The 15,959-nt window shown below is 37.1% G+C and overlaps 2 protein-coding genes and 1 long non-coding RNA gene across 4 annotated transcripts; all 3 read right to left on the minus strand.

Moving 5' to 3' along the window:
- Positions 1–801: 801 nt before the first annotated feature.
- On the minus strand, positions 802–3,927 carry LOC113330696. The gene is made up of 5 exons (XM_026577526.1): positions 3,372–3,927; positions 3,139–3,276; positions 2,249–2,680; positions 1,192–1,693; positions 802–935 (listed from the first exon to the last, which is right to left on the minus strand). The coding sequence occupies exons 1-5, from the start codon at positions 3,888–3,890 to the stop codon at positions 802–804; spliced, it is 1,725 nt and encodes a 574-aa protein (XP_026433311.1). The 5' UTR covers positions 3,891–3,927.
- Positions 3,928–4,076: 149 nt separating this feature from the next.
- On the minus strand, positions 4,077–5,553 carry LOC113330356. The gene is made up of 4 exons (XR_003350188.1): positions 5,520–5,553; positions 5,326–5,391; positions 5,115–5,193; positions 4,077–4,105 (listed from the first exon to the last, which is right to left on the minus strand). It is a non-coding gene; the product is annotated as an uncharacterized LOC113330356 (long non-coding RNA).
- A 3,125-nt stretch (positions 5,554–8,678) lies between these two features.
- LOC113330542 (nucleolin-like) lies at positions 8,679–14,406 on the minus strand. Of its 2 annotated transcripts, none has more exons than XM_026577344.1 (11): positions 13,458–14,406; positions 12,413–12,816; positions 12,208–12,297; positions 11,730–11,969; positions 10,926–11,147; positions 10,519–10,849; positions 10,199–10,404; positions 10,040–10,113; positions 9,908–9,957; positions 9,735–9,790; positions 8,679–9,607 (listed from the first exon to the last, which is right to left on the minus strand). In XM_026577344.1, exons 1-11 carry the CDS (start codon positions 14,176–14,178, stop codon positions 9,353–9,355), a joined length of 2,649 nt encoding a protein of 882 aa, XP_026433129.1. In that variant the 5' UTR covers positions 14,179–14,406; the 3' UTR covers positions 8,679–9,352. The 2 variants fall into 2 exon arrangements, with proteins under 2 accessions (XP_026433129.1, XP_026433128.1); XM_026577343.1 differs by having other exon boundaries at positions 9,908–9,960.
- Between the last annotated feature and the right edge of the window lie 1,553 nt (positions 14,407–15,959).

Consider the following 15,959-nt stretch of genomic DNA (forward strand, 5'->3'; position numbering starts at 1 on the left):
ATACTCCTTCGCAAGCTTCGGAATCCAAAATTTCTTGAATTCTTCGTAATCCTTCAAGTAAGAGATCTGCAAAAACCATTTGGAATGTCAAACTCACATTTTTAATCAAAAGTTACAAATGAACAAGTGATTATGTAAACAGAAGTTACACATAGGGCCTTGGGTTTTACACTGGAAAAAAATCTTGAGTATGTTATCATAATCTTACAACATATACTACACATTATAAATGCAATAAGATTTTAAATATATCGAAGTACTTACGTATGCTTTTGGCGACAGGAATATCGCCTTGTCATACTTGCTGTTAGAGTTCATCTTCGTCCTCAATCTGCTAATGTAGAAGTCGATGAATTCTGACTCCAAGAAGGATTCTTTCTTTGTAAGCTGTATCATTAGTTCTCCAGATATATCAAACAGCTCGCTACCATCTTCTTTGCGTTCCATCCAAGTAATGTCTCTGCATTACAAAGAAGTAAACTATTATCAATCAAGATAACAGAATCAAGTAGTAAAATACAACAATCAATAACAGAATCAAGCCTACTTGGAGTCAAGCTACTTACGTTTTCGGATGAGTATTGAAATATTCAAGCACTTTATTCTTTTTCTCGCCTTCCAGCCTTTCGATAACTTCTGAACCTTTCACATCGTTTCTCATTGTTCCATCATCTTCCAGCAACCTCAGCCATTCTATCTTCTTCTACTTCTGGAACTGCGGCCATTTCTTCTTCATTAGCTGTCTTCTTAATCCTCTTTGAATTTCTTTGATATTGTTTCAGATCTTGTGTTGGGATTTTTCTATTCCTCAGCACACGTTGTTGTTAATGATGGTTGCCTTTCTCTTATTGTATTCGCAGCTTCCTTCAGTAACTCTCCTGCAGGTTTTGGAGTTTTTTCTAATCCAAGGCTAAAAACGTTTTCCTGCGTTGTAGCTGCGCAAACAAATATAGGCAGAATCTCAGTAAAATTAGCACATGTATGTAACTTAAAGTTACACAAGCCAAAATAATAATGTACTGTATGTAACCTCAAGCTACACATGCCTTTTACAATGTGTAACTTGAAGTTACACTTCCATTACAAACAAAACACACTGTATGTAACCTCAAGCTACACATGCCTTTTACAATGTGTAACTTGAAGTTACACTTCCATTACAAACAAAACATAGAACGGAAGAGTGGTTACCAGTTGAGGTAGGTTCTGCATTCTCCGTCACTGCGGGTCCATGTTCAGTTTTGTTAATGTTGCTGACGATCTCATCTATCATTTCACTCACTTCAACATTCGTCATATCATCGGGGTTAGCTCCTAGTTGCACCAACCTGTAGGTCTGAGCATTGTCAGGCTGTGTTTGCGGTGTTGTAGCAGTTATCACCATGGAGTCCTCAAACTGTGTTGAAGCAGAACTGTCATCAAAAGTTCCAGGAGTTGGCTGAGTTGGAGCAGTCATAACCAAACCGTCACCAACAGTTGCAGGTGTATCCTCATTGACTTTTGCAGTAACATCATCACCTACGGCTTTTGCAGCTACATCATCACCTGCCCCATCCACAACTCCACCATCTGCAGCTTTCTTCTGTGCCTCATCCGTAACAGGTGTCTCTTCAACATCTTTCTTCTGCTCCTCATCAACATTATTTGTAGGAGTGGGCTTTTGCTTTGCGACAGGCCTTTTCTTTGGTGGAGTCTTGCAAGTTGTCACACTCTTCATACTCGAACTATATGTCCTGAGTGGTCTTTTGTGCCCCTCTGCAGCAGTTTGAGCTTGCAGAATTGTTGGCGTATTTCCAGCTGCAAGGCTCATACATGGAACTGCACAAGTATTGAAACGAGAATTAGGATGATGATGATGATGTTAAATTTTTTTAATAAAATTTCAAGAAGAATATATCATGTGTAATCGACTGGCTTGGATAACTAATATGTGTAACTTCATGTTACACATGAATATGGCATGGATACCTAGTGTAACATGGAGTTACACATGCATCTAACTAGTGTAACCAGAAGTTACACATGCATGTGGCATGTGTAACTAGGGATTACACATCCATATGATCAGTTTACTCAACATTTATTAAGTCTAATCAAGTTAAACAAGCAAGTTAAAAATGAACAAGTAAAATATGAAATTAAAAAGGTTCAAAGACCTTAGTGTCAACTAATTGGGTACCTCTATCAAGTTAAAGAAGCATATTAAAAATGAACAACTACTTACATTCTTCATGAAGGAAGTTTCCGCGTCATCTTTCTCTTTCTCTTGCTCAGTACTTCCATCTCCTTGTTGCTCTGTCTCAACTAATTGTAACTCTTCTTCTTCATGCTCAGTAGCTCCATGCTCAGTACCTCCATGTACATCATCTTCATGTTGCATAAACTCTTCCTGGGTCACTTTGTAAGGATCAATACCCATTGCTTGCATAATTTGGCAACTAAATTTGTGAACCTTGAATTCCGCTGTTCCTGAAAGGTCCCCTTCTGATATCCCTTCTCTTGCAATTGCATACACTGCTTTAAGCATTGCTTGCTTTTCTTGCAGTTGCTCTTTCAGATGGCTATTCTCAATAGTTTGCGCTTTCAGCCAACTTTGCAGGTCGTCCTTGCTGGGTACCACGGTTGATATACCCAGCTGCTTCTCAAGCTGTGAAAACTCAGCCACAAAGCTAGGAGTTGGCTGCAATTAACAGATGGAGAGGTTAAAAAGAGATTGCAAAAAACAGTTGAACATTCTAAATATACATTTTTCGGTTGTATGTGTAACTTAAAGTTACATAAGCACATTTTATATGTGTAACCTATAGTTACATAAGCACATTAGATATATCTAATGTAAAGTGGATATGTGTAACTAAAGGTTACACATATATCTAATGTAAAGTGGATATACATATAAAATGTGTAACCTATAGTTACATAAGCACAGGATATATATACAAACAGGATATATATGTTACATAACCTATAGTTGCATTCACTTGTGTTATCTTTTGCATGTGTAACTATAAATTACACAAGCACATTTAAATGTGTAACTTATAGCTACACATGACAATTTTGATTACATCAAAGTTTTATCTAAATTACATTACCATAAATTTACAAAACCTAAACCAACTGACATATAACACTTACCGAAAACTGTGTCATGTCTGTTTTCCAAATGTAATCAGAAATCTGGTATATATCCCATCTCCCAACCCTCGGGATATCTTCCTCGTGGTTCTCAACTTTCGGGATTAATCCTGCTGGCGTGTGTTCAGCAAACAATAACTGCAACATATAAATTTTAATTAGTCGATTGAACAAAAATATCCATCACGTAACACTAAAACTGCTGGAATAGAAATTACACACAAGCTTTTTACCAGTAGGTATTGCACACAAGCCTTCACATTTGACAAACAACTAAGATTAGTATGAATCTCTTCAAACAAGTGCTCGTGTATTAAATCAGGCCACGACACCTTGAGCACCGTATCATAAGTTTCAACGATACTAAGATATTTCGCGTTCACTCCATTGGCATTTTTGTCGCCAAAAAACAATACACAGCAAAGATAAAGACCTATCAGGCAAACTAGATCCTTTTCATCAACTTTCTTTCTTTTCCCACTTTTTCTCCTTTTTGCCATAAGTTGTTTTATCTTCTCTAAAATGTTTGTCTTAGTCACCGTCGTCTGATGCTTTGTAGATTTGATATCGGTGAAGTATTTGCTGTATAAAACATTGTCAGTCAAATCACTAGGACAATAGTACTTTAACAGCTTCTGACCCTTTCTGCTTCCAATCCTCTGCATGCAAAATATACCAGCCAGCTTTGCCGGTGTAGACTCTATAATCTTATCATCAGCAAACTTGAATGAACATGGTGTCTCACAATCCATGTCAAAGCAGTTCAAGAGCTTCAAGACGCCGTGTTTGTTGGTAGTTATCTGTCTTGTTGTAGTTGGTACAGTTGTATCATAGTCATCGTAATACATCATTACGAGTTCTCCGTAAGCAGCTCTCCTAAGATATCTATGAGCCCTATCAGTCAGTCCTATAGGCTTTATCACCTTTACTAAATCCTTTACTGCATTCAACGACTGCCTTAGGTTTCCTGTACACATCACACACAAAAATAGCATGAGTCAGTATGTTGTGTACTTATCAAATACACTCGTTTTTAACTACAAAATGAAAATCATGTTACAAACTATGTGTATTTGCCAAGTACACAAACTGAATCATTCTATTCTGTGTTGTGTAACCTTAACTTACATGCATATGAAGGTTTAAAGGGGTCATTTTTTTATGTCCAACTATAATTTACAAACACAATACAGTCATAGGTTATATTTTTGCATGTGTAACTTTTAGTTATCTAGGAAATTGCCAAATCAGTTATGTTATTATGCATGTGTAACTTGTAGTTACACAGTCAATTGGCAAGTCAGTGATTAGATTTTCAATGTGTATCTTATAGTTACACAGCCACTTTGCAAGTCATTGGTAACATCTTGAATGTGTAACTCACAGTTAAGATGTGTAACTACAAGTTACACAGCCACTTCTGCAAGGCTCATTTGTATGTGTAACTACAAGTTACACACTCAATATACAAACCACAACATAGTGGTGAGATTTTGAATGTGTAACTTAAAGTTACACATGCCCTTGTTTGCGTAGTTATACATTCAAAAGCATCACTTACATTAGAAACTTTTAAATTTCTTCAGTTAGTAGATTTTAACTACAAGTTACACACTCAATCCTAGACATTCTACAAGGTGTAACTTTAACTTACACATGCATATTAATGAGTAACTTTAATTTACACAACCAATTTTCTATGTGTAACTACAAGTTACACATCCTAAACACAACCAATTTTTTATGTGCAACTACTAGTTACACATCCCTAGGCAAGTCAGTGGTGACAGGCTCACTTGGTATGTGTAACTATAAGTTACACAATCAATATACAAACCACAACACAGTCAGTGGTTACATTTTGAGTGTGTAACTTATAGTTACACATGTCCTTGTCTGTGTAATTACATATTCACAAGCATTATATGAGAAATAAACATGAGACCATGACAACAATAGTTTTCACAACTTAGTACCTGTAATTGTATCATCTTTTCTAGGGGGATTCATTTTTCCTTTCACCATTTTTATTCCAAAAGAAATTTGATTCTGAATCTGCAGTTGATGTAGTAATAAAATCAAGTTAGTTGATTGCAATTCAACTTAGAGTTTCTAGGGTTTTCAAACAGTAACATCTCAGAAATGAAATCCACTAAATCAATCAGTTATATCACATCCATGACTTACCTTTGTTTCTATTTAATCAGTTATTTCATGGATTTTATGCACAAACGATTGTTCTCCTTCTCCGATCTGTAAAATTATCAGTCAGAATGAGTTATGTTTGTTGTAATCTCATTACAAACCCTAGTTCAGAAATTTTCGACCCACGAATCGGTAACAACAGGAATCAAAACTAACAGCTTTAAATCAAAACTTACCTAGTGATTAATCGTCGGAGTATTTCATCAACAGGAATCAGTAACAACGGCGATTTAGGTTTTGAATCTGAAACTGAATCTGAAACTGTTTCTTTTGATTTTTTTTGGTTTTTGAATCTGAAACTTTTTCGATCTGTTTCTCTGATTTAGGGGTTAGCAAATGATGAATAGTTTTTGATCTCGATCTTTGTTTTGGAACAGATTTCAGGAAGATTTCTTGATTTTTTGGTTTTTTTTCTAGATTTCTTTCTGTTTCAGGTGAGTGAGATTTGTTTTCTCTCTCCTTGGAAATGAAATAATGGCGTCTGAACGAGAGAAAGGTAGGTGACGCCTCTTATATACTTGAGGCTAATTTAGTCTTTTCGCTTTTATTAAATTTATTTTTTAATTCAGGGCCTACTAATAAAACTCTTTTATCTAGGGGCCTCATATTATGGGTTATCCATGGGTTGGGCCTGAGCCTAATTTCCCGTTTTCTATATCCATCTTCTTGATCTATCCATGTGATTAGTTTTGACTCCGAATATGATGTCCATAGTGCAACTATTTGAGTAGAGCTCTGTCACTTTATATGAATTTTAGTATGCTTGAGTGCAAACTCGTGTACATCAATTGGAATTTCGCATCAGGGTACTTCTTCCTGTAGTCAATAAGTATGCCAACCAAGGAGATTCTTTAGTTCCTTCCAAGGTTCTGCGTAGATAGCTAAGGTCTGGAGTACAGGTTTTGTGGGTATATCTCTGGTAAGCCCTCCCGAGACTATAACTCGGCCACTAGGGCCACCTAGGGGTTTAAAGGCTTATTGCATACGCTAAATGCAATCGACGATGCCTGCGACAGTGAGTTAGGATTTTATTTTGTAGTTTTGATTTGCTCGGGACTAGCAAATAATAAGTTTGGGGGTATTTGATAGACGCATTTATGTGTCTAATATAACTCATTTGTATATATTGTTAGTACTCGATATTGTACTTATTTGGTTATTTTATGTATTTGTAGGTGTTTTTGGAAAATAATTTCTTGCGGCGAATTTGGCTAAAAATGTGGCATTTGGACCTCCGTTGATAACGTACCGGAAGAGCCTCAGAAGTGTACCGGAAGTATCCCAGAAATACCCCGGAGGAACCCCGAAAAAAGTGCGGAAAATACCCCAGAGGACACTTGTTATACGGACCCTTGATTTTGGATAAGGGGTAACCTAATTACTAAGGGGTGACCCATTTCCAGGCATCTGCTAAAGGGAGACCGGAACTGGATAGGGGGAGGTCATCTTCAAAGTTTCAAAACTGGATTTTGGCGGGAAAAGAACTCTGCAGAAGAACAGTTTTAGGGGTTCGAATTTGAGCGAGTTTTAAGGAGATTCAACATCGGATTTTCACTGGGCTGGACTTCCTACACTATAAAAAGATCATTATAAGCAATTTAACCCAACCAATTGGGCTGGATAAGCCGGAAGAAGAGATCAAATCTCAAACAGGTCACGTACGCTGCTGTTCAAGTTTCAAAGATTTGTGAGAGATATTTGGGAGAGTTTGACGCTGGAAATTAATGTATTTAGTCTTGTTCACGTCTTAAGAAGAGTTTGGTACCTATTTAATAGCTAACAGAGCGTGAAAAAGCAAAAGAGAACGGATTATCGTTCCAACTGGCAGATAATAGAAATCAGATATTTGATCGAATTTAAGGGACTCTGTTGAGATATAAATAGGTGGTTTTCGAGTCTTAGAGGGGTTAGAAAAAGTTTAGAGAGAAATAGGAGAGAGTTCAGAGCCGAAACGAGGAAGATACCATTGATTTTTGCTGCTGCTGCTGCTGTTCAAGGAGGAAGAAGAAGAGGAAGAACAGACCTGCTAAGGCAGTCGTTCTTCATCAGTCTTAAAACCAGAACACGCTGTGTCGCTATTTTACAGCACACGATTCGTATCGTTCTTTCCAGCAGCTTACACCCTGTGTCGCTATTTACAACACTTTAGTTCTATCGTTTCTTCTCAGCACTTACACCATTTGTAACAGTGACGCTGTAACACTTCTACAGCGTTGCTAATTCCTATTTCATCATATAATCATCAATAAAAACACCTACTTTAGCCATGAATTTATCTTGTGAGTGTGTTTTTGGGATGAGGAGCTAAACCCATTAGCCGAGACGACGGAGGAAGCCATTGGCACAAAATTTATTGGTATAATTCTAACTTTTACATTTATTTGCAATATTATTATTTGATTATTTGCACGAATTAAAATTGAATTAATAGTTTTTATTGAGTAATTGTGAATTGACTTGATGAAGCATGCTGGGTTTTAGTAACTTTTGATGTTTTATACTTTTTAATTACAATTATTACTTCAAAAACTTATTTGAGACAAATATTAGAATTGATTTTAAGGATAAAATTGCATAAGAACTATTTAGAATTTACTATTAAAATGGTCATTGGTGGAATCCTAGTCTTGGTGTTTTTCTCTATAACTTTGAACAACTCTTTTTATTTGCCTGTTTAAATTTAAATCTAAAAACTGTTTTCTTCACAAGTCTGATACGAATCCGTTTTACCACTTCAACTACAATCACTTTTGATAAACCAGCAATGCACCACTGCTACTCCCGTTCTTTTTTAATATGCCAGTTTATATAAATAAAAGTTTCAAAAAATAGGCCAGTTTGTTAATTGGGAAAGTCAAATGTTACTTTAATTTTTGGGACCATTTTACTCTTAACTTCTTTTGATGACAAGTGTCATGTGGACCACTTTACTTTACTTCTTTTGATGACAAGTGTCATGAAAACCATTTCACTTCACTTCTTTTATTGACAAGTGTCATGAGGACCACTTTGAATGATTAATTCTCTTAATTTCCTTAAATTTCTCTAAAAACAAAACCGGCCTATAAAAAAAATTCCGAGGATTAAAATTTGAAGCCAACTTGATAACCGCCAACAAAACAACTACCAACTAACTTTGATGATGTGGTGAGACAATGCTGGAACACTGATGTGAGATAGCAAGAAGTTAATTTAAACAATCTGCCATTACATAGAGACAAAGAGAATCAAATAAAAGGAAAAAAATCATAAAGAAAGGGAAATAGACAAGAAATTGGGGAAAACAAGAAGATTAGGGTAAAATAAAAAGAGCAATAAATACAAGCAGCAAAAAATTAAGAAGAGAAGAAAGAAAAACGATTGATTGAAGAAAAAAGGGAATTGCAGAACCAAAAGATCGAAGAAATTAAAGGTTGACTTTCGCTTGATCTTTCGCTTGACCTTATCCCTTTCGATTACACAAAGATTTTCTTCAAGAATTTGTTAAGATATGTTTGAAATCTTTGGCTCTGGATATGAACTCTTTTTTAAACTTATGCAGCAAAGAACCTTCTTTCATACTTGTATACCCATCCAACGAGTACTTAAGACTTCTGCTGCTTCTTCAATTCAAAATTGCATTATTTCTACAATTGAATTACATAAATTTTGTTGTTAATATAGACATCCACCACTTGTGCTAAATTTGTGGACTTCTTCAATTTACCTCAAACCAGTAGAAAAAGTACATGGGCAAGGGTAAAAGAACTCCTAACTTCGCCATTAAGGAAACATGGACTTGTGCAAGTAAACCCTTCTGGTCCTAAGAACATAAACATCTAAATTTATCTCCAAGATTACGGAGACCGATGGATGTTTAAACTTCGAACCTCACAACTCTTTATCCACAGGTACACAAGAAATTAACTCAAACAAGCCCTCCCTCACTTCACGAGGGGAACAGTTCAGCTATCTCTGCAGCCTATGGGACAAGCTTCCGTGTGGGTAAGGAACCAGCCTTGTTACAGGTTTAGTAATATCCTGGCCGCGCTGGAGGTGGGTGAGGACGTGGGTACAGATTTTGTTGTGGGTGTGGGTGTGGGTGTCGGTATGGATTTTGTTGTGGTTGTAGGTATGGTTGTTGATGAGGACGTGGGTGAGGTGGTTGATGAGGACGTGGGTGAGGTGGTTGATGAGCGTAAGGTTGAGGATGTGGAATTTGCTGAGGGTGCGGTTGTGCATATGATGTCGGACCACCATGGTAAGCGTAGCCTCTACCACCAGTCTGAAACCCAAAAAACACAAGCAAACAGATGGCATGTGAATTAGGATTTGCTTTGTGTGTGTGTGTGTGTGTGTGTGTGAGAGAGAGAGAGAGAGAGAGAGAGAGAGAGAGAGAGAGAGAGAGAAACCTCATATCCAGGAAAGGCGGAGTTGCTTGGAGCATATGAAGATGAAGGTTGTGGTCCTACAAAAAATAGAATCAGACAATATCAGTAATGCCCAAGTCAAAGAAACTTAGAAGGGACCCACTAAAAGGTGTGTTAAAATCAAATATATTGGATTGTGGATTGAAAAATGTTACCTGCGTATGGAATAGGACCACTACTCTGGCCACCATATCCACCAGCTCCTCTACTAACCAAGAAAAGCATTAAACACATCAGTCAACTATGGATAGAAAGCCACCATATGGAAGGTGAAGTGATGAGCAAACCTTTTTGGCTCGTAATTATATCGACCGCGGCTATGTTTCACTGTTGATGCTTCAATATAACCAGCATGGGGTTCCTGAAAATCCACTTCAATGATTAATCAATCAATCCCCTCAACTAAAAGTCTAAGACGATCAATTGCGCTACAGAATGAGATTTACCATCTCAGAATAGTGCCGTTTATCTCCAGAATGTGCACCATAAGAAGCATGACCCCGATAACCAGGGGCAGATGGAGGCAACCTTTGAGTATATGGATCAACATAGGCAGCAGGAGGGCCCCCATACCCACAATTTTGCCTTGCTGAGTTACCAAATCGTGAGTTACTTCTTGGAAAACCTCGTCCTGTTCGACCATGCATGTTACCTACAGATTTAGGACTTTTACCGTAATTACCCAAATTCATAAAGATAAAACAAAATAATAAACGAAAAACGCACAAGGTTACTATAGACTGATCATGTGCTGTAATCCACATACCACGTGATTTCATTGATGTCTGCCCATGGAAACCACCTTCCATAGTTCTTCCACCCCACCTACCACCTCGCCCAGGTTGTTGCCTTCTGTGGTGATCTGCCCTGGAGGGAGCACTAGGTCCCTGATATTCACTAACACGGGGTTGCGGCTTAAATGGCATCCCGCCTTTCGAATTCTGATGAAACCTTCCCTTTCCTTCAGATGAGCACTTCGCAAGGCCTTTCATTTTTGATGATCCAGCTTCTACAGTATCATCCATTTTAACCTTGTAGCCACCTCGTGAAGACCTTCCAAGCTTGCCCTTGTGAGGCCTTGCCAGGTTAGCTTTTATCTGAAACATGAAGCACTAACTAAGAAAATCTTTCAAATTAAGTTAATTATTTAAGGCCATCATTTAAATTCATCACCTTCACATCCCCTTCCGCAATCTGCAAATTCTCGAATCCCTCCACACAAGCTACGGCGCTTTCCCTAGAGGTGAACGAAATAAATCCAAAATCCTTCCGCCTTGCATTGCCGAGATTTCTTGATAGCTGGACTTTCTCAACCTCACCAAACTGTTTGCCGAACTCCCATAACCTCTCCTCGTTCCACAAATCTGTCAGCCCGTCAACAAATACAGTTTTGACCTGCAAAGGAAAATTTCATTACCTAATTGTCTCTGCAAGACAACCGTATACTTAGACCACTATGGTCTGCAAACAGAAGTTATCCTATATGCCTACAGTTAAGGACATGTCATATATGGCATTCCTAGAGAGGGATATGGTTCAAACACCAACCCTACGAGGTAGGATAATTTTCTATAGATCCTTCGGACAAAAAAATTAAGACTTAACAAGAGCATGGATCTCTAGGACTAAAGGCAACACAGCAAAAGTGATTCTACATGGTTAATCCGGATTTCGGATGAACACTTGAGTTGTTGCAAGAATGTTCCCTACCTAGTAGGTCAACAAAGTGGACACTAAGTGAAACCATCTTTTGAGTTTCCTGTCTTGCCCAAAGTAAAATTCTCTAAAATCATTGATGGGGGCCGTTTCAGCAAGTAGCATGGAGAATACAACTAAGGAGATATGTACAAAGTACTTCAACTACTCTAAGAAAAAAATTTATTTGGACCAACCTCATTAATTGTTGCAGGATTCTCAGTTAAGTGGAAACACACCCATTACGTGTTCAATTTAAAGAACAGTCCAGACAATACAAACCTGCAAGAGAGCTTCCTCACTGGGATGTGTAGAAGATTGGGCAAAAGCAACTGTAGCACTTCTCTCGCAGCCGAATACAGCATCTGGCTTTCTTAGCCGCTGAAATGCCGACATTGCATCAGAGCGGGTACTGAATTCCAAGAGAGCAAAGCCTCTAGTTATCTCTTCATTCTTGGGATCACCAGGTAAATAGATCTCCTCAATTTGTTCAATCCCATGGAATTTCAATGCCTCTAGTACCTTTTAGCCAGTAAGAAAAGAAAACCATTTAGGAAACAACATAAGATTGTGAAGTCAATAAAGACGGTGCTTTCTCTGCACTGAAGGTGCAAAAACAGTCCACGGCAAACACTGAAACAGAGTCAACCATATAGAGCTTGTTATAAATTTCATCTTCTCATAAGCTGATTAAGTAGAAAACACTTTTGAGAAAATAATAGTTAGAGGATAAGCACAGATAACAAAAGTAATATCTGACCTGATCCTTTTTCCATGTCTTGCAAATATTACCCATGTATATTGTATCACTGTCCTGGCTACGTGATATGCTAACACGCTTGCCCTTTACCTAGAAATCGCATAAAGTTGTAAGAAGAAAATAGGACACGCAGAAGAAATATTTGTATATGTACATAAATTATTCATACATATAAAGAGGGGGATTAGTGGTCAAAATGTATAACCTCTGCTCCATCCTTCAACTCATCTAGGACTTTTTTCGCCTGCTCAACAGTAGCATAACGAATAAACGCGAAACACTTATTTTTCTGTGAGGCTAGATGCTTAACTATTCTCACAGACTTAATTTCCCCAAACTTCACAAATACTTCAGTCAGATCTTCTTCAACTGTACCCTTATCTAATCCTCCAACAAAAATTTCAAATTCCTCGTGTTTCTTCCTGTCTGTTAGAGGAGCATGCATGTATGCAGATGGGTCTTCATCCTCCTCAAATTCTTCGTCATCACTTCCACTTTCATCTTCCCCTTCCACACCAACACTATCATTGGCATCATTGATATCATTGCCTTTTACATTAGCTTCCGCTTCAGCCTTTGCAGACTCCTCATTTATATCCTGATTAGCGACTGCAACAAGTTTGAAATCAGTGAACATTCACCTATTTCAGGTATTAGCAAAAGCAAATAACTATAGATGGCAAAGCATGAGAGATACAAGAGCGACACAACTGTATAAACATGTTGATCCTTCATTACCCACCAAATGAGATAATCTATTCATTTGCTCAAATTCAAAAACCATATTCCTTTACACCCCTCGACTTGTGGTTTTTTCATTTCTATTCTAATTCAGCATTGCCTAAAATTTCTATGTTAACAGTAAACATGTTATCCACTCGGCTTTTTGTTGCATGTGATCAATCTTCTCAGTTAACTATTTCCCAAGTGTTTCCCCTAGTATGTCACTCCACTAGGTTACATTGCCTATCCTTCATTCCTTCTCATCTATTAGAAATACATAAAATTTCACTACACTAACTGTTGCATAACAAATAAGCAAAGCTTGGGTTTTATTTATGCACTCTTCCCAGTCAAATTACTTAGACATACTACAAAGTAAAAACAAAACTCAAATATTCACTTCTTGTATGCTATACAAAGGCTCCTAGTTCTTTTCATTCTTAAACCCTGATTATGATGCTAACTGTATGAAACATCAAAGAAAAACAGCAATGCTGGTTCACAATGTTAATTCAAATTTCGCGTACCTTGCTGATCGTCTACCATATCATCTCCATCACCACGTGTATTCTTATTCTCATCCTCAATGACTTCTTCCAGCCCCTCCTCTATCTCTTCAGGATCCTCCTCTACTATCTCTTCAGGATTCACCTCTACTAACTTCTCAGGGTTTTCCTCTATTATCTCTTCAGGATCCTCTACACGTTCCTCTTCCACCTCCACCACCGTTCTATCCATAATATCCATACTATTTTCTTCAACATTTGCATCTACAACCTTCTTCTCTTGAATCACCACCACCATTTCTGAACCCTTCTCTTCAACAACCTTCGTCTCCTCCACAACAACAAGGGTAGTCTCTTCTACAACCGTAGTCACTGTCTCTTCCATCACCACTTCCACATTCTTTTCCTCCACAATAACTTCTTCCACATCCTTGGTTTCTTCCGCATTCATAAAAACTTCTTCTTTTTCAGCAACTTCGTGATTAACCAATGATGATACTACTGATTCCGTGTTTATCTCTTCTTCATCGTCATCGATTTGAATAACAGCATGAGGTGGAATCTCCTTGTGTTCCTGTGCCACGACAACCTGGTTGATTTCTTCTTCCTGTTCCTCTTCGCTTGGTACTTCTTCTACTGGTTTCTTGGAGTTTCTAGCAGAAGCTCTTGTTGCTCTTGGAGCTGCTGGCTTCTTCTTTGTAGCTGCAGCTCCTCCTTTCTTCTTCGATGCGCGAGGAGGCATCACTTAATAAGTTCACTTACAGGACAGAATAACAACAACTAGGGATTTTCAGAAACAATAATTTAGGGGTTTTTTTCTGATTTGGAAGAAAAAAAATAGTATCTTTTACCTGTTTGAGGGCAGAACTGAAGAAGCAGAAGAAGAGAAGGAAAGAAGAGACTTTGATGTTGAGAGAGAACTGAATTTGTCTAGAAGAAGAGAGGAAAAGTAAGATTTAGAGCAGGGGAAATTTTGAGGTATCTATTTTTCATTTTTCTCTTGTAAAGGTAAACTAGAATGTAACCCGTGATACGCACCGGGTCTAATGAGAATTTTTAATTGGTGTGGCCAATTCGCCCCGCCCCGTGGCCCAAATGTATTAGAACTAACTTCTTTAGAAGAATCTTGTTCGAGGCATTTCCTCTTTAGTCCACTAAACCCGATCCATCTTAATCCCTAGTCCAGCGGGACAAACAATTTAATCGCTAGTCCAAAAAGGTTTGAAAACAGTAAAATTACTGTGCTAACCCTAATAACACGCGTGTCAGTGTCACAAACAAATTAGGCAGAGAGAAAAAACACGCGTTATTCAGTTTCTCCTAGATTTCATCGACCTTTTTCAGTTTTCATTCTTCTTCATCTACAGTTTTTCATTCTTCAGAGAATACAAAAATCAAAACTAGGTCAGTTCATCTTCTTTATTCAAAATCGAGATCTTCTTCTCCTAAATCGAAAAACGAAATCAAAAAAAAAAAACAGATCTGTTTCATCTTCGTCAAAACCAAAACCAGGCATCTTCTTCATGAGATTCAATTGAAAGTTTCCAATCGAAAAACAAAATCAAAACCAAAAATGGTTACCAATCGAAAAATTAAACAAATAATTACGGAAGTAATTGTGGAAGAAAGTGCTTCACGCTCAAAAAGTAGAAGAAAAATTGTTGATGATTCAAATAACAAAAAGAAAAGCCTGCTTCTAATTCACCAACAGTACATGATATATCCAACAACAGTTTATGTTTTTTTTTTATGTATCACATGCTTTTATGCTTTCATGTATTACATAAGGTAAAAGATTTCATACATATTAGTATGTATTACATTTTTTTTTTGTATTACATGCTTTCATTCAGTAAAAATATTGGTATGTAGTGCATGTTGCTTTCATGTTTTTTTATGTACTAAATGGTTCCATGCTTTCCTAAATATTGGTATGTATTGCGCTCTTTTATAAAAAAATGTCCTAAATCAATATGTACTAGGTAACCCCTAATTCATGCTTTGAATAAGTATCACTGCATATCAACATGTACATATATATTAGGTACATATCAATATGTATGCTACCTTGCAAAAGAAATAATATAATTATTTTTGAGCTTATTGATATGTATTGATTGTGCTTATTGATATGTACTGAAGGAGAAAACTGATTTATGATGATTGGGTACTAACAATTTGTCTTTGACCAAATGAACCTGTACATATTGATATGAATTTGGGGTTCATATTTTTTTGAGAATTTTTGTTACAACATTACTGCTATGAATTTGGGGTTTTTGTCTAGTGGAATATTGGAAGTTTCACAATTTTTTTCAAGTTTTGGATATATAAATTTAGGAGTTTTCAGATTTTTGCTAAACCCTTAGTTCATGCTTGAATACATATAAATATGTAGTAAGACAAAGAGTGATTAGTTGATGATATGTACTGTATAAAATCCTAGCATAGTTTATGCTTGAACATATCCATATGTACTTAGGGAAAAGTGATTCGTTGATGTAATACATGTCAATATGTATC

Source organism: Papaver somniferum, unplaced genomic scaffold, assembly GCF_003573695.1.
Source record: "Papaver somniferum cultivar HN1 unplaced genomic scaffold, ASM357369v1 unplaced-scaffold_118, whole genome shotgun sequence".
Classification (NCBI taxonomy): Eukaryota; Viridiplantae; Streptophyta; class Magnoliopsida; order Ranunculales; family Papaveraceae; genus Papaver; species Papaver somniferum.

What these genes read in the sequence shown, in the direction of transcription:
- LOC113330542 (XM_026577343.1), bottom strand. Translation starts at nt 14,178, where the DNA reads ATGCCTCCTCGCGCATCGAAGAAGAAAGGAGGAGCTGCAGCTACAAAG. An exon ending in AGACATGGAAAAAGGATCAG is followed by an intron (nt 11,970 to 12,207) that starts GTCAGATATTAC and finishes ACTGGCTAAAAG; the next exon opens with GTACTAGAGGCATTGAAATT. An exon ending in GTGAGGAAGCTCTCTTGCAG is followed by an intron (nt 11,148 to 11,729) that starts GTTTGTATTGTC and finishes TTTCCTTTGCAG; the next exon opens with GTCAAAACTGTATTTGTTGA.
- LOC113330696 (XM_026577526.1), bottom strand. Translation starts at nt 3,890, where the DNA reads ATGGATTGTGAGACACCATGTTCATTCAAGTTTGCTGATGATAAGATT. An exon ending in CAGACATGACACAGTTTTCG is followed by an intron (nt 2,681 to 3,138) that starts GTAAGTGTTATA and finishes TGTTAATTGCAG; the next exon opens with CCAACTCCTAGCTTTGTGGC. An exon ending in TGCAGAACCTACCTCAACTG is followed by an intron (nt 936 to 1,191) that starts GTAACCACTCTT and finishes TTGTTTGCGCAG; the next exon opens with CTACAACGCAGGAAAACGTT.